The sequence below is a fragment of the Macaca nemestrina genome, chromosome 18, assembly GCF_043159975.1.
Source record: "Macaca nemestrina isolate mMacNem1 chromosome 18, mMacNem.hap1, whole genome shotgun sequence".
In the NCBI taxonomy this organism is placed as follows: domain Eukaryota; kingdom Metazoa; phylum Chordata; class Mammalia; order Primates; family Cercopithecidae; genus Macaca; species Macaca nemestrina.
This window is the reverse complement of record NC_092142.1, coordinates 4,105,662-4,122,070: the sequence shown is the minus strand read 5'-3', so window position 1 is coordinate 4,122,070 and position 16,409 is coordinate 4,105,662. Positions and strand designations below refer to the sequence as shown.

The 16,409-nt window shown below is 54.0% G+C and overlaps 1 protein-coding gene across 1 annotated transcript in view; it reads left to right on the top strand.

The window, feature by feature from the left end:
- CREBB (CREB binding protein) overlaps nucleotides 1-16,089 on the top strand; it is a 158,632-nt gene extending 142,543 nt beyond the window's left edge. The window contains 8 exon segments of the mRNA XM_011717621.2: nucleotides 126-272; nucleotides 1,209-1,322; nucleotides 3,034-3,199; nucleotides 3,601-3,768; nucleotides 8,456-8,617; nucleotides 8,908-9,189; nucleotides 11,283-11,942; nucleotides 11,944-16,089. Coding sequence (XP_011715923.2) covers nucleotides 126-272; nucleotides 1,209-1,322; nucleotides 3,034-3,199; nucleotides 3,601-3,768; nucleotides 8,456-8,617; nucleotides 8,908-9,189; nucleotides 11,283-11,942; nucleotides 11,944-13,440 — 3,196 coding nt within the window. The 3' untranslated portion in view covers nucleotides 13,441-16,089.
- The last annotated feature ends 320 nt before the right edge of the window (nucleotides 16,090-16,409 follow it).

The window sequence follows — 16,409 nt, the reverse complement described above, 5'->3', positions numbered from 1 at the left end:
GTCTGAGGAGGTGGACATGCCTCCGCTCATCTGCAGCGGCCAGAGTTAGAGGAGCAGGCCTGGTGTGCAGAAGCACTTTGTTAGCAACAGCCTTTGTAAATGTCGGACTCTGACTTTTGTTTCAGGTTTGTGGATTCTGGGGAGATGTCTGAATCTTTCCCATATCGAACCAAAGCGCTGTTTGCTTTTGAGGAAATTGACGGCGTGGATGTCTGCTTTTTTGGAATGCACGTTCAAGAATACGGCTCTGATTGCCCCCCTCCAAACACGAGGTAGTTTTCCAGCTCCTTCTGGGGCGTGTCATTCAGTGAGCTGTGTTAGGGTAGACCAGGGCTCTTAAGTGTCCCAGAGGAGCCTGTGAGCCTTCATAGGGGATTAAAGTAAATCAAACCACAATTAACCAAAGTAGTTAGTTTTGTTTGCCATTAAACTAGCGGGAAATGAACTGTTGAGCTGACTGCAGTAAGCGTGTTTTGTGTGGTGAGTCTGTGTGAGTCCCGGTCTTATCTAAGGCAGGTAAACCTGGGGAGTTGGGATGGGGCAGCCTGGTACCTGCACAGAGGAAGTAGCTCTGCCACGAGGGACTTCATGTGCCATCAGGAATCTGGGCAAGAGAGAACTAAAAGTGGCTTTTCTCATTTCGCCCCAACTGTGGCTCTCTGTGCCGAGGGGTGCCATTCATCCTTTTATTCAATGACGAAAACTGAATTCCATTTAACTGGTTGGCAGCAGAGTTGGTGACCAGTTTTTTTTGTTTTTTTGTGCGTTTTTTTGGTTGTTTTGTTTGTTTATCACATCCTTTTTGTGGCCAGTGTAAATACCATCAAAACAAAAACTGGCCATGGGCAGTGGCTCACACCTATAATCACAGCACTGTGGGAGGCCTAGGTGGGAGAATCACTGGAGCACAGGAGTTTGGGACAAGTCTGGGCAACAAAGTGAGACCCTGTCGCTACAAAAAATAAATTATCTGGGCATGGTGGTTCATGCTTTGTCATCCTAACTACGTGGGAGTCTGAGGCAGGAGGATTGCTTGAGCCCATGAGGTTGAGACTGCAGTGGGCTGTGACTGCACCACCGCATTGCAGCCTGAATGGCAGAGTGAGACCCTGTCTAAAAATTAAACTTCCAGGGTGTTTTTTGTTGCTTGTATTTGATTTCAAATTTGAGGGGATACCCTGAGTTAAACATGTGCCTCCTTCCCACAGGCGTGTGTACATTTCTTATCTGGATAGTATTCATTTCTTCCGGCCACGTTGCCTCCGCACAGCTGTTTACCATGAGATCCTTATTGGATATCTAGAGTATGTGAAGAAATTGGGGTGAGTTTGGATTAAATTATTTGGAACTAGTAAAAACCATTTTTTACTGTTTGTTTATTCTGTGACATAATGGGTGTTTTAAGTTTTATATGTTTTTATTTTTACATCCTAAGATCAATTCAGAATCTCTAAAGCACCCCTTTCCAGGTGCTCCCGGAGCCTCACAGATCTGGCTCGTGGGCACGTAGCAAGCTCTTTCCCTACCTTTACCTTCTTTTCATTCCTTTTTTTTTTTTTTTTTTTTTTTTACCTTTATTGAGGCAAAATTTATATATCATAGAATTCCCCTTTTTCGGATGTATGACTCAGTGGTTTTTAGTAACTTTACCCATTAGTGCGAGTATCACAAGTCAGTTTCAGAACATTGTTACTGGCCTGTAAGATCCCTCCTGCTGCGGTGGATCACCTGAAGTCAGGAGTTTACAACCAACATGACCAACATGGTGAAACCCCACCTCTACTAAAAATTTTTTAAAAGGCTAGGCTCAGTGGCTCACGCCTGTAATCCCAGCACTTTGGGAGGCCGAGGCGGGCGGATCACAAGGTCAGGAGATCGAGACCACGGTGAAACCCCGTCTCTACTAAAAATACAAAAAATTAGCCGGGCGCGGTGGCGGGCGCCTGTAGTCCCAGCTACTCGGGAGGCTGAGGCAGGAGAATGGCGTGAACCCGGGAGGCGGAGCTTGCAGTGAGCCGAGATCGCGCCACTGCACTCCAGCCTGGGCGACAGAGCGAGACTCCGTCTCAAAAAAAAAAAAAAAAAAAAAAAAAAATTGGCTGGGTGTGGTGGCTCACCCAGTCTGTAATCCCAGCACTTTGGGAGGCCAAGGCAGGTAGATCACCTGAGATCAGGAGTTCAAGACCAGCCTGACCAACATGGTGAAACCCTGTATCTACTAAAAATACAAAAAATTAGCCGGGTGTGGTGGCAGGCGCCTCTAATCCCAGCTACTTGGGAGGCGGGGGCAGGAGAATCGCTTGAACCGGGGAGATGAGGTTGCTGTGAGTCGAGATCATGCCATTGCACGCCACCCTGGGCAACAAGAACGAAATTCCGTCTCAAAAAGAAAAAAAGAAAGAAAATTTCCTCCTGCTCCTTGCTGTTAATCCATCTCTGCCCCAGGCGACCACTAATCTACTTTGTCTCTCTGAATTTGTCTTTTGTGAATCCTTTGTGCAAATGGAACCCTGCAGTGTGTGCTGTCTCGGGTCTGGCTTCCTTCTCTAGCACTTGGTTTCTGTACTCTAGACCTGCCCCATTCCCTTCTGAAACTTGAAAAGGTTAGGGGCATTTGATCAAAGTGTCTTGAACAGAAGGAATGAGATTTATGTTGATACTGACCCTTGGAGAGAAATAGATAACTAAACTGCCTTTACAGTGCACAGGAGGAAGGGGATGGCATTGCCTTCATGAGCCATCATATTCCCTGGTTCTTTAATGAGGCCTCAGGTTTCCTTTGCAGCCTTGGCCGGGCCCTCTGTGTGCACCCCGAGGGAGAAGTGTTTCAGGGCCAATTTGCAGGCTTGCATTTGCTTGGGATAAAGTTCCAGCCTTGCCCCCACCACACCCAGCCTTGTGGGCATTCGTTCTCTCTTGTCTCTCTGGTTACTTCTGTCCTGGTTTTAGTCCTTGCTCCTCTGCTGTAACTCCTTCAAGGCAGGGCCGATTTCACTGGCACTTTCATCTGACATGTATGTGTGGGTCCTGCAGGTATGTGACAGGGCACATCTGGGCCTGTCCTCCAAGTGAAGGAGACGATTACATCTTCCATTGCCACCCACCTGATCAAAAAATACCCAAGCCAAAACGACTGCAGGAGTGGTACAAAAAGATGCTGGACAAGGCATTTGCAGAGCGGATCATTCATGACTACAAGGTACTTGGTGCTGAAGGAAGGTGTGGTGGCTTTTGTCACAACTGAGTGAAGGATGTTTGTGTGCCTTTTTCTTGCATTTACATACTTGTTAATTACCTTCACTTATGAGGATTAGAAAGCAGAAAAATAAAAGCCTAAAGTAAGAATTTTCTTCAGCTGATTGAGGCTTTGCCCTGGCCGTCTGAGAGCAGCACAGTTGAAGCTGTTTCCGTCAGCGGGCATTGGGGCCTGTGCATCACTGTTGCACACACGGGCTCCAGCACCGTGGTGGGGGGTGCACATGTGTAGGGGGGGTTCCGCCATACCGTGGTGAGGGGTGTGCTTGCGTGGGGGTCTGCCGCACCATGGTGGGGGGCGCGCGTACATGGCCCTGATCTCACTGTTGTGCTTTGCCCACTCAGGATATTTTCAAACAAGCAACTGAAGATAGGCTCACCAGTGCCAAGGAACTGCCCTATTTTGAAGGTGATTTCTGGCCCAATGTGTTAGAAGAGAGCATTAAGGAACTAGAACAAGAAGAAGAGGAGAGGAAAAAGGAAGAGAGCACTGCAGCCAGTGAAACCACTGAGGTAACAGACGCTTGTCTGAACCCCACTGCCCATGTGTCCCGCCAGAGCTGCAGGGTGGCAGGCTGGGAGGCGCTTGTCGACTGTTAGGTCCTTTCTGTGGTGGTGTCTCTGTTCACACACGCATATTGACACCATCTGCAGCACAGGGCGTTGGTGGGCAACAGCGTGGGCTCTGCGCTCTGTGCATGGTGGATGCTCTGGGGAGCTGGGGGTCCACTTAGACTCGGAGAGGAGAGAGAGGAAGACAGAAAATGGGACATGGTGGCAGTCAGGACACAGCCCGCTGATGTAAAAAGTGAGTCAGGAGGCACAGGGTTGCCAGGCCTTGTCCTCGTGTTTGGTGGCCACTTCGCAAATGGTGCTCATGCCCTACTGCCCTCTCCTTGGCGCTGCCCCTGAGTGCCAGGCAGTGCAGAGTGAGCCAGACAAAACCGCATCCCTGGCCGGGCATGTTGGCTCACGCCTGTAATCCCAGCGCTTTGGGAGGCCGAGGTGGACAGATCTCAAGTTCAGGAAATCGAGACTAGCCTGCCTAACACGGTGAAACCCCATCTGTACTAAAAATACAAAAAATTAGCCAGGTGTGGTGGCAGACACCTGTAATCCCAGCTGCTAGGGAGGCTGAGGCAGGAGAAACGCTTGGACCCGGGAGGCAGAGGTTGCAGTGAGCTGAGATCACGCCATTGCACTCCAGGCCAGGAGACAGTGCAAGACTCTGTTTCAAAACAAACAAACAAAACCCTATCCCTGCCCCCAAGGGAGTGGCTGTGTCCTGGTAGGATGTGAAACAAAAAGAACTCAGACCCGAGCATGGTGTGCTCTGAGTGTGGTGGAGCTCTGAAGGGGAAGGAGCCTTGGGGAGGTGATGTGTGGGCCAGACCCGCCCACCACAGGAAGGTGCTGGAAGAGGACCCTCCAGGCAGTGGGAGGAGGCTCGCCATGTGCGGGTTTCTGCAGCTGTCTGGGAAAGAGATGATGGTGGTGTGGGTGTGGGCTGTAGCTGTAGGTGTAGGGAGAGCGATGACGAATGTTGAAGGCTGCAGCCCCAGAAGTCAGGACAGGCCATTGTGACCAGTGAGGAAAAACCATGAATGGAGGTGCCTCCTGCATGGGACTGAGCCGCTGCCAAGGGAGAGGCAGCCGGGTGCCGGCTGGGGACGTGTTGCCACTCTGGTGCTTGTCGCATATGAGAGCAGGTCTGTGAGGTGGGTGCCGGTTGGGCTGCGGACTCAGTGTGGGGCCTGGGCCGCTTCCGCCACGCACACTCGTGCTCACTGCACAGGTGGTTGAGAGGCAGCCGCCTGCTGGACTGCACCCCAGAGTGTCATTCACAGGACAGAGGAGGCACGGGCAGGGGACGGCGTGGGTTTACGTCCCAGGTGGTTCCTAAGCAGAGCTCCTGGCCTGTTGTTTTCTGACTTGCTCCCGCTGGAGTGTAGTAGGCCTCACTGGTGTCTGATGAGGTAATGCTTGAGTTCCATCTCCTGAGGGTGACACAGGAGGATACCACGTCCAAGACAGGCTTTGAAGGGGGCAGTGTTTGTGCTTAGCACAACAGTGACAGCTGGTTTTGCGAACCCAGGCTCTGCATCCCAGATGCTGCAGCAGGAGGCGGCCTGATAAGAGCTGCCGCAGTCCTGTATGGGGTGGCAGGGGTCACTGCAGAAGAAGGAACCTGGGCCACCAGGCATGGAAGCCTCTAGTGTCCATCAGAGCCAGTGCCCTGACCACTGAGCTCCCAGAAGCACTCGACAGAGCACAGGGACGCACCCCCCTGCTGCTGCAGGGAGAGGGCTCTGAGGGAGAACACTGCTGAGTCCCACCCCAGGAGGGGGCACCTGCCTGTGGCATGGCAGCAGCAGGGCTGTCCAGAAGACAGGCCCGATAGCGGCTCCTGCTGGGGCAGCCTTCCCTGTGCACCGGGGACATGCATGTACTAGGGAGGGCGGGATGCTGAGGTGTCGGTATGTAGACCTGCTGTCCCGTGTGTGTTTGGTTCATGGACAACAATGGGCAGGGACATGCCTTCATCAGCAGCACCCCAGGAGCTCGGTCTGGGGGTCCCCTTTAGTGAGGGCCCGTGCGTGGGGTGGAGCACTGCTTTGCCATTAAAAATCATGCTGTCGAGTCTGGGAAATGGGGAAAGGCTCGCGACAGTGTCAGGTGGGGTGAGAAATGGAACCAGCTCCCTGTATGTACTCCCAGCTTCATGAGGAATGTCGCAAACACAGAGACAAACGTACCCAGGGAAAGCTCCAGAACACAGAACACTGCTGCTCAGGAAGACCAGAAAAACAAAACTTTTTAAAATTACTTGTCTATATTTTCTTAATTTCATGAACATATTTATTTTACAATTTTGTAAAAATAGACTTCCAGGCTGGGCATGGTGGCTCACGCCTGTAATCCCAGCGCTTTGGGAGGCCAAGGCGGGTGGATCACTTGAAGTCAGGAGTTTGAGACCAGCTTGGCCAACATGGTGAAACCCCGTCTCTACTAAAAACACAAAAATTAGCCGGGTGTGGTGGCGCGTGCCTGTAGTCCCAGCTACTCGGGAGGCTGAGGCAGGAGACTCGCTTGAACCTGGGAGGCGGAGATTGCAGTGAACCGGGATCGCGCCACTGCACTCTGGCCTGGTAACAGAGCAAGACTCCAACTCAAAAAAAAAAAAGAAAAAATAGATACCGGCCGATGCAGTGGCTCGTGCCTGGAATCCTAGCACTTTGGGAGGCCAAGGCAGGCAGATTGCTTGAGATCAGGAGTCTGAAACCAGCCTGGCCAACATGGTGAAACCCTGTCTCTACTAAAAATACAAAAATTAGGCCGGGCGCGGTGGCTCAAGCCTGTAATCCCAGCACTTTGGGAGGCCGAGACGGGCGGATCACGAGGTCAGGAGATTGAGACCATCCTGGCTAACACGGTGAAACCCCGTCTCTACTAAAAAATACAAAAAAAAAACTAGCCGGGCGAGGTGGCGGGTGCCTGTAGTCCCAGCTACTCGGGAGGCTGAGGCAGGAGAATGGCGTAAACCCGGGAGGCGGAGCTTGCAGTGAGCTGAGATCCGGCCACTGCACTCCAGCCTGGACCACAAAGCGAGACTCCGTCTCAAAAAAAAAAAAAAAAATTAGCTGGGTGTGGTGGTGCACGCCTGTAGTCCCAGCTACTGAAGAGGCTGAGGCAGGAGAATCGCTTGAACCCAGGTTGCAGTGAGCCAAGATTGCACCACTGCACTTCAGCCTAGTGACAGAGCGAGACTCCGTCTCAAAAAAAAAAAAAAGGCTTCCTTTGTTTTAAGGCTGACACACAAATTGAGCAGAGAGTTCCAGTATATTCCAGCACCCAGTTTCTTCTGTTACTAATGTCTTAGCGTGGCACGTCTGCTGCCACGGTGAGCCATTTGTTGATGTTGATGCATTATTATTAACTAAAGTTCACACTTTGTTCCAATTTCCTCAGTTTTCCCCTCATGTGCCTTTTCTGTCCCGAATCCCATGGAGGACCCACGTGACATTTGGGCTCCTTGGGCTCCTTGTCAGTGAGGCGGGATTGTTGAATTCTCTTTGGACTGACCCCTCTCTTTGAACACCAAGTCTCTCTCTCTCATCTTGTTAAAAATTAAGCTCTCTGGCTGGGCACGGTGGCTCCCGCCTGTAATCCCAGCACTGTGGGAGGCCCAGGCGGGTGTATCACCCGAGGTCCGGAGTTTGAGACCAGCCTGGCCAACATGGTGAAACCCCGTCTCTACTAAAAATACAAAAATTAGCTGGGTATAGTGGGCCGCGCCTATAATCCCAGGTACTAGGGAGGCTGAGGCAGGAGAATCGCTTGAACCTTGGAGGCAGAGGTTGCAGTGAGCCGAGATCGCGCCACTGCACTTCAGCCTGGGTGACAAGGACAAGACTCTGTCTCAAAAAATTAATAAGTAGCCGGGTATGGTGGGGGGTGCCTGTAATCCCAGCTACTCAGGAGGCTGAGGGAGGAGAATCACTTGAACCCGAGATCACACCACTGCACTCCAGCTTGGTAACAAGAGGGAAACTCCATCTCTCAAAAAAAAATAAAGCTATCTGTGGAAGTGTAAATGAGTAACAAGCCTGCGTTCTTTCCAGAGGAGGAGCCTGTGGGCTGAGAGCAAGCCCAACTTCAGCCAGTCAGGTGCAGCACTGATGGCCCCGGCAGGGAGCCAGCCTGCTCTCAGCAGGCCTTGAGTGGACCCTGCAGGGGCCTTGGAGTCCCTGCTCTTGATGGGGCAGCTGCTTTTCCCATCAGCGGCTCTCCTGTCTCCTGAGAGCTCTCGCTTTCTCGGGTGTGTAGAGCCTTCCTCAAGGCAGGCAGCCGCTGACCACAGCTGTGACATGGAATCTTCCGCCTCTGGTTGTGGTGCAGTGGAAACGGCGCCCACTGCCCTAATTTGTTAATTTCTGAACTTGCACTCTGCGTCTGTTTTCCACTCTAGAGGCACCGTGGCATAAAGCTGATAATGGCACCAGCCTAGCCGAGGACAGGCCCTGCTCTGTCCCGAAGGCAGCAGCACCTGCAGCCACCTGTAGCTGTGCACGTGTGGGGTCTGCCTGGCAGTGACCTGCTTTGGCCTGAGCTTCCTGATGCCCATGGCCTGGGAGCTGGGAATCCATGCCAAGTGTGGAGGGGCACTTACCTGGTCTCACAACCTTGCGTGTTGTTGCAGGGCAGTCAGGGTGACAGCAAGAATGCCAAGAAGAAGAATAACAAGAAAACTAACAAGAACAAAAGCAGCATCAGCCGCGCCAATAAGAAGAAGCCCAGCATGCCCAACGTGTCCAATGACCTGTCCCAGAAGCTGTATGCCACCATGGAGAAGCACAAGGAGGTAGGCGTGGGCTGCAGTGCTGCAGCCAAAAGGAGGGAAAGACTTGCAGCTGGCGGTCGAGGGCCCCTGTGCAGGTCTGTGGCGGGAGGAAAGTGGTCCCTAGGAAGCCAAGTGGACCAGTAGGGTGACACCATGCAACGTGTCACCAATTCCGTTCCATCCCAAGTCATCAGGGCTTTCAGGCTCAGCCACCTGCCTTTTGTGCAGGCTGGCTCAGAGCGACTGCCCTGAGCTCACCACTGGAGATGCCACATCCCTTGTGTGAGACTAAAGCCCCTCCTCTCCTGCAGGTCTTCTTTGTGATCCACCTGCACGCCGGGCCTGTCATCAACACCCTGCCCCCCATCGTCGACCCCGACCCCCTGCTCAGCTGTGACCTCATGGATGGGCGCGATGCCTTCCTCACCCTTGCCAGAGACAAGCACTGGGAGTTCTCCTCCTTGCGCCGCTCCAAGTGGTCCACGCTCTGCATGCTGGTGGAGCTGCACACCCAGGGCCAGGACCGCTTTGTCTACACCTGCAACGAGTGCAAGCACCACGTGGAGACACGCTGGCACTGCACTGTGTGCGAGGTAGGCCCTGTGCCGCCCCCACCCCCACCCCCGAAGCTGGCTTGGGGTCTGACGAAGCATCCTGTCCCTTTGCATGGGTGCCAGGGTTGGTGTCTGTACCAGACGGCGGCTGCACTGACTCCTCCAGAAGTAGGACAGTGTCACAAGGCAGAAGGCGTTGCCGTGTGTGTTTCCTAAACCTACTCTGTGTAGCCACAGCCACAGGCCTGACCCTGGGGATAGCCAGAGGGAGGCTATGCTGGGAAGTCTGGCCTGGCTGTGCCCAGTTATAGTCTTGCTAAACGGCTGGAAACACCCACTGTCCTGTTGGCGGCTTGGGCCCCTCTGGTCGCTTGTTCCCGACAGACCCCACAGTCATGCTCCCTCACTCCCCTCTAGGAATTTTAACCCCACTGCAAAATGGCGCAGGTGTCCCTTGCATGGGTTGAATCAGGCTGTGCAAGGCAGGCAGGTGACAGATCCCACCATCCCCTCCCAGGACAGTCACCATCACCTGCCAACCCGGAGCCCACTTACTTGCTGTGGTGTCTGTAGGGAGGTAGAACGGGTTCTCAGCAGAGTGAGGGCCTTTCTTCTCTCCCCACCCTCACACACCTCTCCTGCTTTCCCTCTTTCTCCAGTCTCCTTTGTCCTCTTTCTAGTTTCTGAATACGGCAGTTTTCATATCTTTCTGTGAACACAGTCATCGTACCTGGTCCTAGGACTCCATCAGGTTGCCACGTGCAAGCAGTTTTCAGTAACTTGGGCTTGCGCATTGGGGAAGGCCCACTGATGCGCTGTGGATAGCCCAGGCCTTCCCAGAGGCACTTCCTGGCAGCTATTGGCGCTTTGGGAGGGACCGGCCTCTCTCAACCTTTCACTGTCAGGCTTCATAGTTTGAGTACAGGAGTTGAACAGGCTGTGGCAGGGGCCGATGTGACTCCTAGGGCAGAGGAAGTCAGAAGGAACAGGGGCTGGTGTCTACTGTCCCTGAGCTCACAGGCCAGGGCTTCTCAGGGCATAGGTCAGGTTATCTTTGAGCCTTCAGGGCTGTTCCCAGGAGTGAAGGTCCTTGGGAGCAACACATAGATGGTCCATGTCCCCGTCCTGTCCGTGTTCCCATCCTGACTGTGCCCCCGTCCTGTCCGTGCTCCCATCCTGTCCATGCTCCCATCCTGACTGTGCCCCCGTCCTGTCCGTGCTCCCATCCTGTCCGTGCTCCCATCCTGACTGTGCCCCCGTCCTGTCCGTGCTCCCATCCTGTCCATGCTCCCATCCTGACTGTGCCCCCATCCTGTCCGTGCTCCCGTCCTGTCTGTGCTCCCGTCCTGTCTGTGCTCCCGTCCTGACTGTGCCCCCGTCCTGTCCGTGCTCCCATCCTGTCCGTGCTCCCGTCCCGACCGTGCCCCCGTCCTGTCCATGCTCCCGTCCCGACTGTGCCCCCGTCCTGTCCGTGCCCCCGTCCCGACTGTGCCCCCGTCCTGTCCGTGCCCCCGTCCCGACTGTGCCCCCGTCCTGTCCGTGCCCCCGTCCCGACTGTGCCCCCGTCCTGTCCGTGCCCCCGTCCCGACTGTGCCCCCGTCCTGTCCGTGCCCCCGTCCCGACTGTGCCCCCGTCCTGTCCGTGCTCCCGTCCCGACTGTGCCCCCGTCCTGTCCGTGCCCCCGTCCTGACTGTGCCCCCGTCCTGTCCGTGCCCCCGTCCTGACTGTGCCCCCGTCCTGGCCGTGCTCCCATCCTGTCTATATTCCCGTCCTGTCTGTGCGCGCTTCCTGTGTGGGTCTCCCACCTGTCCGTGCTCCTGTTCTGTCCGTGCTCCCTTCCTGTCCAAGTTGCTCACCTGTCCACGCTCCCATCCTGTCTGGGTCTCCCACCTGTCAGTGCTCCCGTCCTGTCCAGGTCTCCCGTCCTGTCTGTGCTCCCATCTTGTCTGCGTCTCCCATCCTGTCCTGTTCATGCTCCCGTCCTGTCCATGCTCCCATCCTGTCTGGGTCTCCTATCCTGCCTGGGTCTCCTGGCACAGACCCAGACTTAGAGGTGTAGGGAAGCAGCCAGGGTGCCTGGTGGTACTGGGCCCCATGCTGACACCGGGCCTGTGCCCTTTCCTTGCTTGCAGGACTACGACCTCTGCATCAACTGCTATAACACGAAGAGCCATGCCCATAAGATGGTGAAGTGGGGGCTGGGCCTGGACGACGAGGGCAGCAGCCAGGGCGAGCCACAGTCAAAGAGCCCCCAGGAGTCGCGCCGGCTGAGCATCCAGCGCTGCATCCAGTCACTGGTGCACGCGTGCCAGTGCCGCAACGCCAACTGCTCGCTGCCATCCTGCCAGAAGATGAAGCGGGTGGTGCAGCACACCAAGGGCTGCAAGCGCAAGACCAATGGGGGCTGCCCGGTGTGCAAGCAGCTCATCGCCCTCTGCTGCTACCACGCCAAGCACTGCCAAGAAAACAAATGCCCTGTGCCCTTCTGCCTCAACATTAAACACAAGCTCCGCCAGCAGCAGATCCAGCACCGCCTGCAGCAGGCCCAGCTCATGCGCCGGCGGATGGCCACCATGAACACCCGCAACGTGCCTCAGCAGAGTCTGCCTTCTCCTACCTCAGCACCGCCCGGGACCCCCACGCAGCAGCCCAGCACGCCCCAGACGCCGCAGCCCCCCGCCCAGCCCCAACCCTCACCCGTGAGCATGTCACCAGCTGGCTTCCCCAGCGTGGCCCGGACTCAGCCCCCCACCACGGTGTCCACAGGGAAGCCTACCAGCCAGGTGCCGGCCCCCCCCGCCCCCGGCCCAGCCCCCTCCTGCAGCGGTGGAAGCGGCTCGGCAGATTGAGCGTGAGGCCCAGCAGCAGCAGCATCTGTACCGGGTGAACATCAACAACGGCATGCCCCCAGGACGCACGGGCATGGGGACCCCGGGGAGCCAGATGGCCCCCGTGAGTCTGAATGTGCCCCGACCCAACCAGGTGAGCGGGCCCGTCATGCCCAGCATGCCTCCCGGGCAGTGGCAGCAGGCACCCCTTCCCCAGCAGCAGCCCATGCCAGGCTTGCCCAGGCCTGTGATATCCATGCAGGCCCAGGCGGCCGTGGCTGGGCCCCGGATGCCCAGCGTGCAGCCGCCCAGGAGCATCTCACCCAGCGCTCTCCAAGACCTGCTGCGGACCCTGAAGTCGCCCAGCTCCCCTCAGCAGCAACAGCAGGTGCTGAACATTCTCAAATCAAACCCGCAGCTAATGGCAGCTTTTATTAAACAGCGCACAGCCAAGTACGTGGCCAATCAGCCTGGCATGCAGCCCCAGCCTGGCCTCCAGTCCCAGCCCGGCATGCAACCCCAGCCTGGCATGCACCAGCAGCCCAGCCTGCAGAACCTGAATGCCATGCAGGCTGGTGTGCCGCGGCCTGGTGTGCCTCCACAGCAGCAGGCGATGGGAGGCCTGAACCCCCAGGGCCAGGCCTTGAACATCATGAACCCAGGACACAACCCCAACATGGCGAGTATGAATCCACAGTACCGAGAAATGCTACGGAGGCAGTTGCTGCAGCAGCAGCAGCAGCAGCAGCAGCAACAGCAGCAACAGCAGCAGCAGCAGCAAGGGAGTGCCGGCATGGCTGGGGGCATGGCGGGGCACGGCCAGTTCCAGCAGCCTCAAGGACCCGGAGGCTACCCACCAGCCATGCAGCAGCAGCAGCGCATGCAGCAGCATCTGCCCCTCCAGGGCAGCTCCATGGGCCAGATGGCGGCTCAGATTGGACAGCTTGGCCAGATGGGGCAGCCGGGGCTGGGGGCAGACAGCACCCCCAACATCCAGCAAGCCCTGCAGCAGCGGATTCTGCAGCAACAGCAGATGAAGCAGCAGATTGGGTCCCCAGGCCAGCCAAACCCCATGAGCCCCCAGCAACACATGCTCTCAGGACAGCCACAGGCCTCGCATCTTCCTGGCCAGCAGATCGCCACATCCCTTAGTAACCAGGTGCGGTCTCCAGCCCCTGTCCAGTCTCCACGGCCCCAGTCCCAGCCTCCACATTCCAGCCCATCACCACGGATACAGCCCCAGCCTTCGCCACACCACGTCTCACCCCAGACTGGTTCCCCCCACCCCGGACTTGCAGTCACCATGGCCAGCTCCATAGATCAGGGACACTTGGGGAACCCCGAACAGAGTGCAATGCTCCCCCAGCTGAACACCCCCAGCAGGAGCGCGCTGTCCAGCGAACTGTCCCTGGTCGGGGACACCACGGGGGACACGCTAGAGAAGTTTGTGGAGGGCTTGTAGCATTGTGAGAGCATCACTTTTTTTCCCTTTCATGTTCTTGGACCTTTTGTACTGAAAATCCAGGCATCTAGGTTCTTTTTATTCCTAGATGGAACTGCGACTGCCAAGCCATGGAAGGGTGGATTGATGTTTAAAGAGACAATACAAAGAATATATTTTTTTGTTAAAAACCAGTTGATTTAAATATCTGGTCTCTTTCTTTTTGGTTTTTTTTTTTTTTTCTTTTTTGAGGGGGGTTCTTTTTTTTCCGTTTTGTTTTTGTTTGGGGGGAGGGGGGTTTTGTTTGGATTCTTTTTGTCGTCATTGCTGGTGACTCATGCCTTTTTTTAACGGGAAAAACAAGTTCATTATATTCATATTTTTTATTTGTATTTTCAAGACTTTAAACATTTATGTTTAAAAGTAAGAAGAAAAATAATATTCAGAACTGATTCCTGAAATAATGCAAGCTTATAATGTATCCCGATAACTTTCTGATGTTTCGGGAAGATTTTTTTCTATAGTGAACTCTGTGGGCGTCTCCCAGTATTACCCCTGGACGATAGGAATTGACTCCGGCGTGCACACACACGTACACACACCCACACACATCTATCTATACATAATGGCTGAAGCCAAACTTGTCTTGCAGATGTAGAAATTGTTGCTTTGTTTCTCTGATAAAACTGGTTTTAGACAAAAAATAGGGATGATCACTCTTAGACCATGCTAATGTTACTAGAGAAGAAGCCTTCTTTTCTTTCTTCTATGTGAAACTTGAAATGAGGAAAAGCAATTCTAGTGTAAATCATGCAAGCGCTCTAATTACTATAAATACGAAACTCGAGAAGATTCAATCACTGTATAGAATGGTAAAATACCAACTCATTTCTTATATCATATTGTTAAATAAACTGTGTGCAACAGACAAAAAGGGTGGTCCTTCTTGAATTCATGTACATGGTATTAACACTTCGTGTTCGGGGTTTTTTGTTATGAAAATGCTGTTTTCAACATTGTATTTGGACTATGCATGTGTTTTTCTCCCCATTGTATATAAAGTACTGCTTAAAATTGATATAAATTACTGAGGTTTTTAACATGTATTCTGTTCTTTAAGATCCCTGTAAGAATGTTTAAGGTTTTTATTTATTTATATATATTTTTTGAGTCTGTTCTTTGTAAGATATGGTTCTGGTTGTTCACTCATAGCGGAGAGGCTGGGGCTGCGGTTGTGGTTGTGGCGGCGTGGGTGGTGGCTGGGAACTGTGGCCCAGACTTAGTGGCTGCCTGGAGGCTTTTCTTCCCAGAGACTGAGGTGGGCGGCTCAGCGTTGGCCCCACACATTCGAGGCTCACAGGTGGATGTTGCTCACACAGTTAGGGTCGTCAGTTGGTCTGGAACTGCACGTGGCCAACTCCTCCATCCTCCCTGTCCATCACAGCTGCCACCCCCAGAGGCAGGGCTGCTTCCCGTGTTCAGGTGGCTCCCCATATACACAGCTCCCACAATCTGAGGCAAAGGGTGCTCCAGGCTCGCGAGGTGCTTCCTGACTTCCCCCCACATCCTGCGGCTGCCATGCAGCATGTCCCGTGTGGCCTTTGAGGAAATGCTGAGGGACAGACACCTTGGAGCACCAGCTCCAGTCCCTGTTGCAGTGAGAAAGGCACCCACTTCGGAGGATACTTGCATTTAGGCACATGGTCTGCCTCCCTTGGAGTCCAGTTCCAGGCTCCCTTACTGAGTGAGTGAGACAAGTTCACAAAAACCATAAAACAGAGGAGGACCATCGGCGGGGGAGCTGAAGTTCATCCCCTAGCCTACCCCCCCCGATACCCAGAGAACCCACTTTATCCCTAGTCCTCCAGCAAAGGCTGGTCTTGGTAGGGGGTGATGGTAAATTTAGAAATCATGGCCCAAATAGCTTCCATTTGGGCCCTTTACATTCTCAGGTATTTATTTTAAATACTTGAATACTTGGTTTGGGAATCTAAATTGGAGGAACGTGTCTGAGAAATTGGAAACATCCAATCTAGTTTTAGCACAGAGTTTTGAACCTTGAGTTATAAAATGTAGAATAATTAAACCAAGTAAAAATAAGACCATCATCTAGCACCCCCAACCAGCCCCCGGTTCACCCCATCCCAGGAGGGGAAGCACAGGCCGGGCCTCCGGAGATTGCTGCCCCTGCTCGGCCTGCTGGGTTCTTATACCTCCACCGTCCTCTTCACCTTTTCCAGCCATAGGGAAGCCTTGAGCCATGTGTTCAAACAAGAGGTGGGGCTAGAGCCTGGGAGCAGTAGCTCTAAGCTCACACCCAGAAAGTGGCACCCTCCTGGTTGTGCAGCCTTTTAATGTGGGCAGTGGAGGGGCCTCTGTTTCAGGTTATCCTGGCATTCAAAACTTTATGTACCAACCTCATCCTCTTTGGAGTCTGCATCCTGTGCAACCGTCTTGGGCAATCCAGATGTCGAAGGATGTGACCGAGAGCATGGTCTGTGGATGCTAACCCTAAGCTTGTCGTAAGGAAATTTCTGTAAGAAAGCTGGAAAGCCCCAACGCTGTGTCTCATGCTGTATACTTAAGAGGAGAAGAAAAAGTCCTATATTTGTGATCAAAAAGAGGAAACTTGGAATGTGATGGTGTTTATAATAAAAGATGGTAAAACTACTTGGATTCAAAGATGGTTCAGATTGGCTAATGACTTAGAGTTAGCTCAACAGCTCGTCATTATAGGATTGCAGATGCGGGCCGGGCTCGGTGGCTCACGCCTGTAATCCCAGCATTTTGGGAGGCCAAGGCGGGTGGATCATGACGTCAGGAGTTCGAGACCAGCCTGGGCAAGGTGGTGAAACCCGGTCTCTATTAAAATACAAAAAAATTAGCTGGGCGTGGTGGTGGGCCCCTAGAATTGCAGCTACTCAGGAGGCTGAGGCAGAGAATCGCTTGAACCCAGGAGGCGGAGGTTACAGTGACAGTGAGCCGAGATC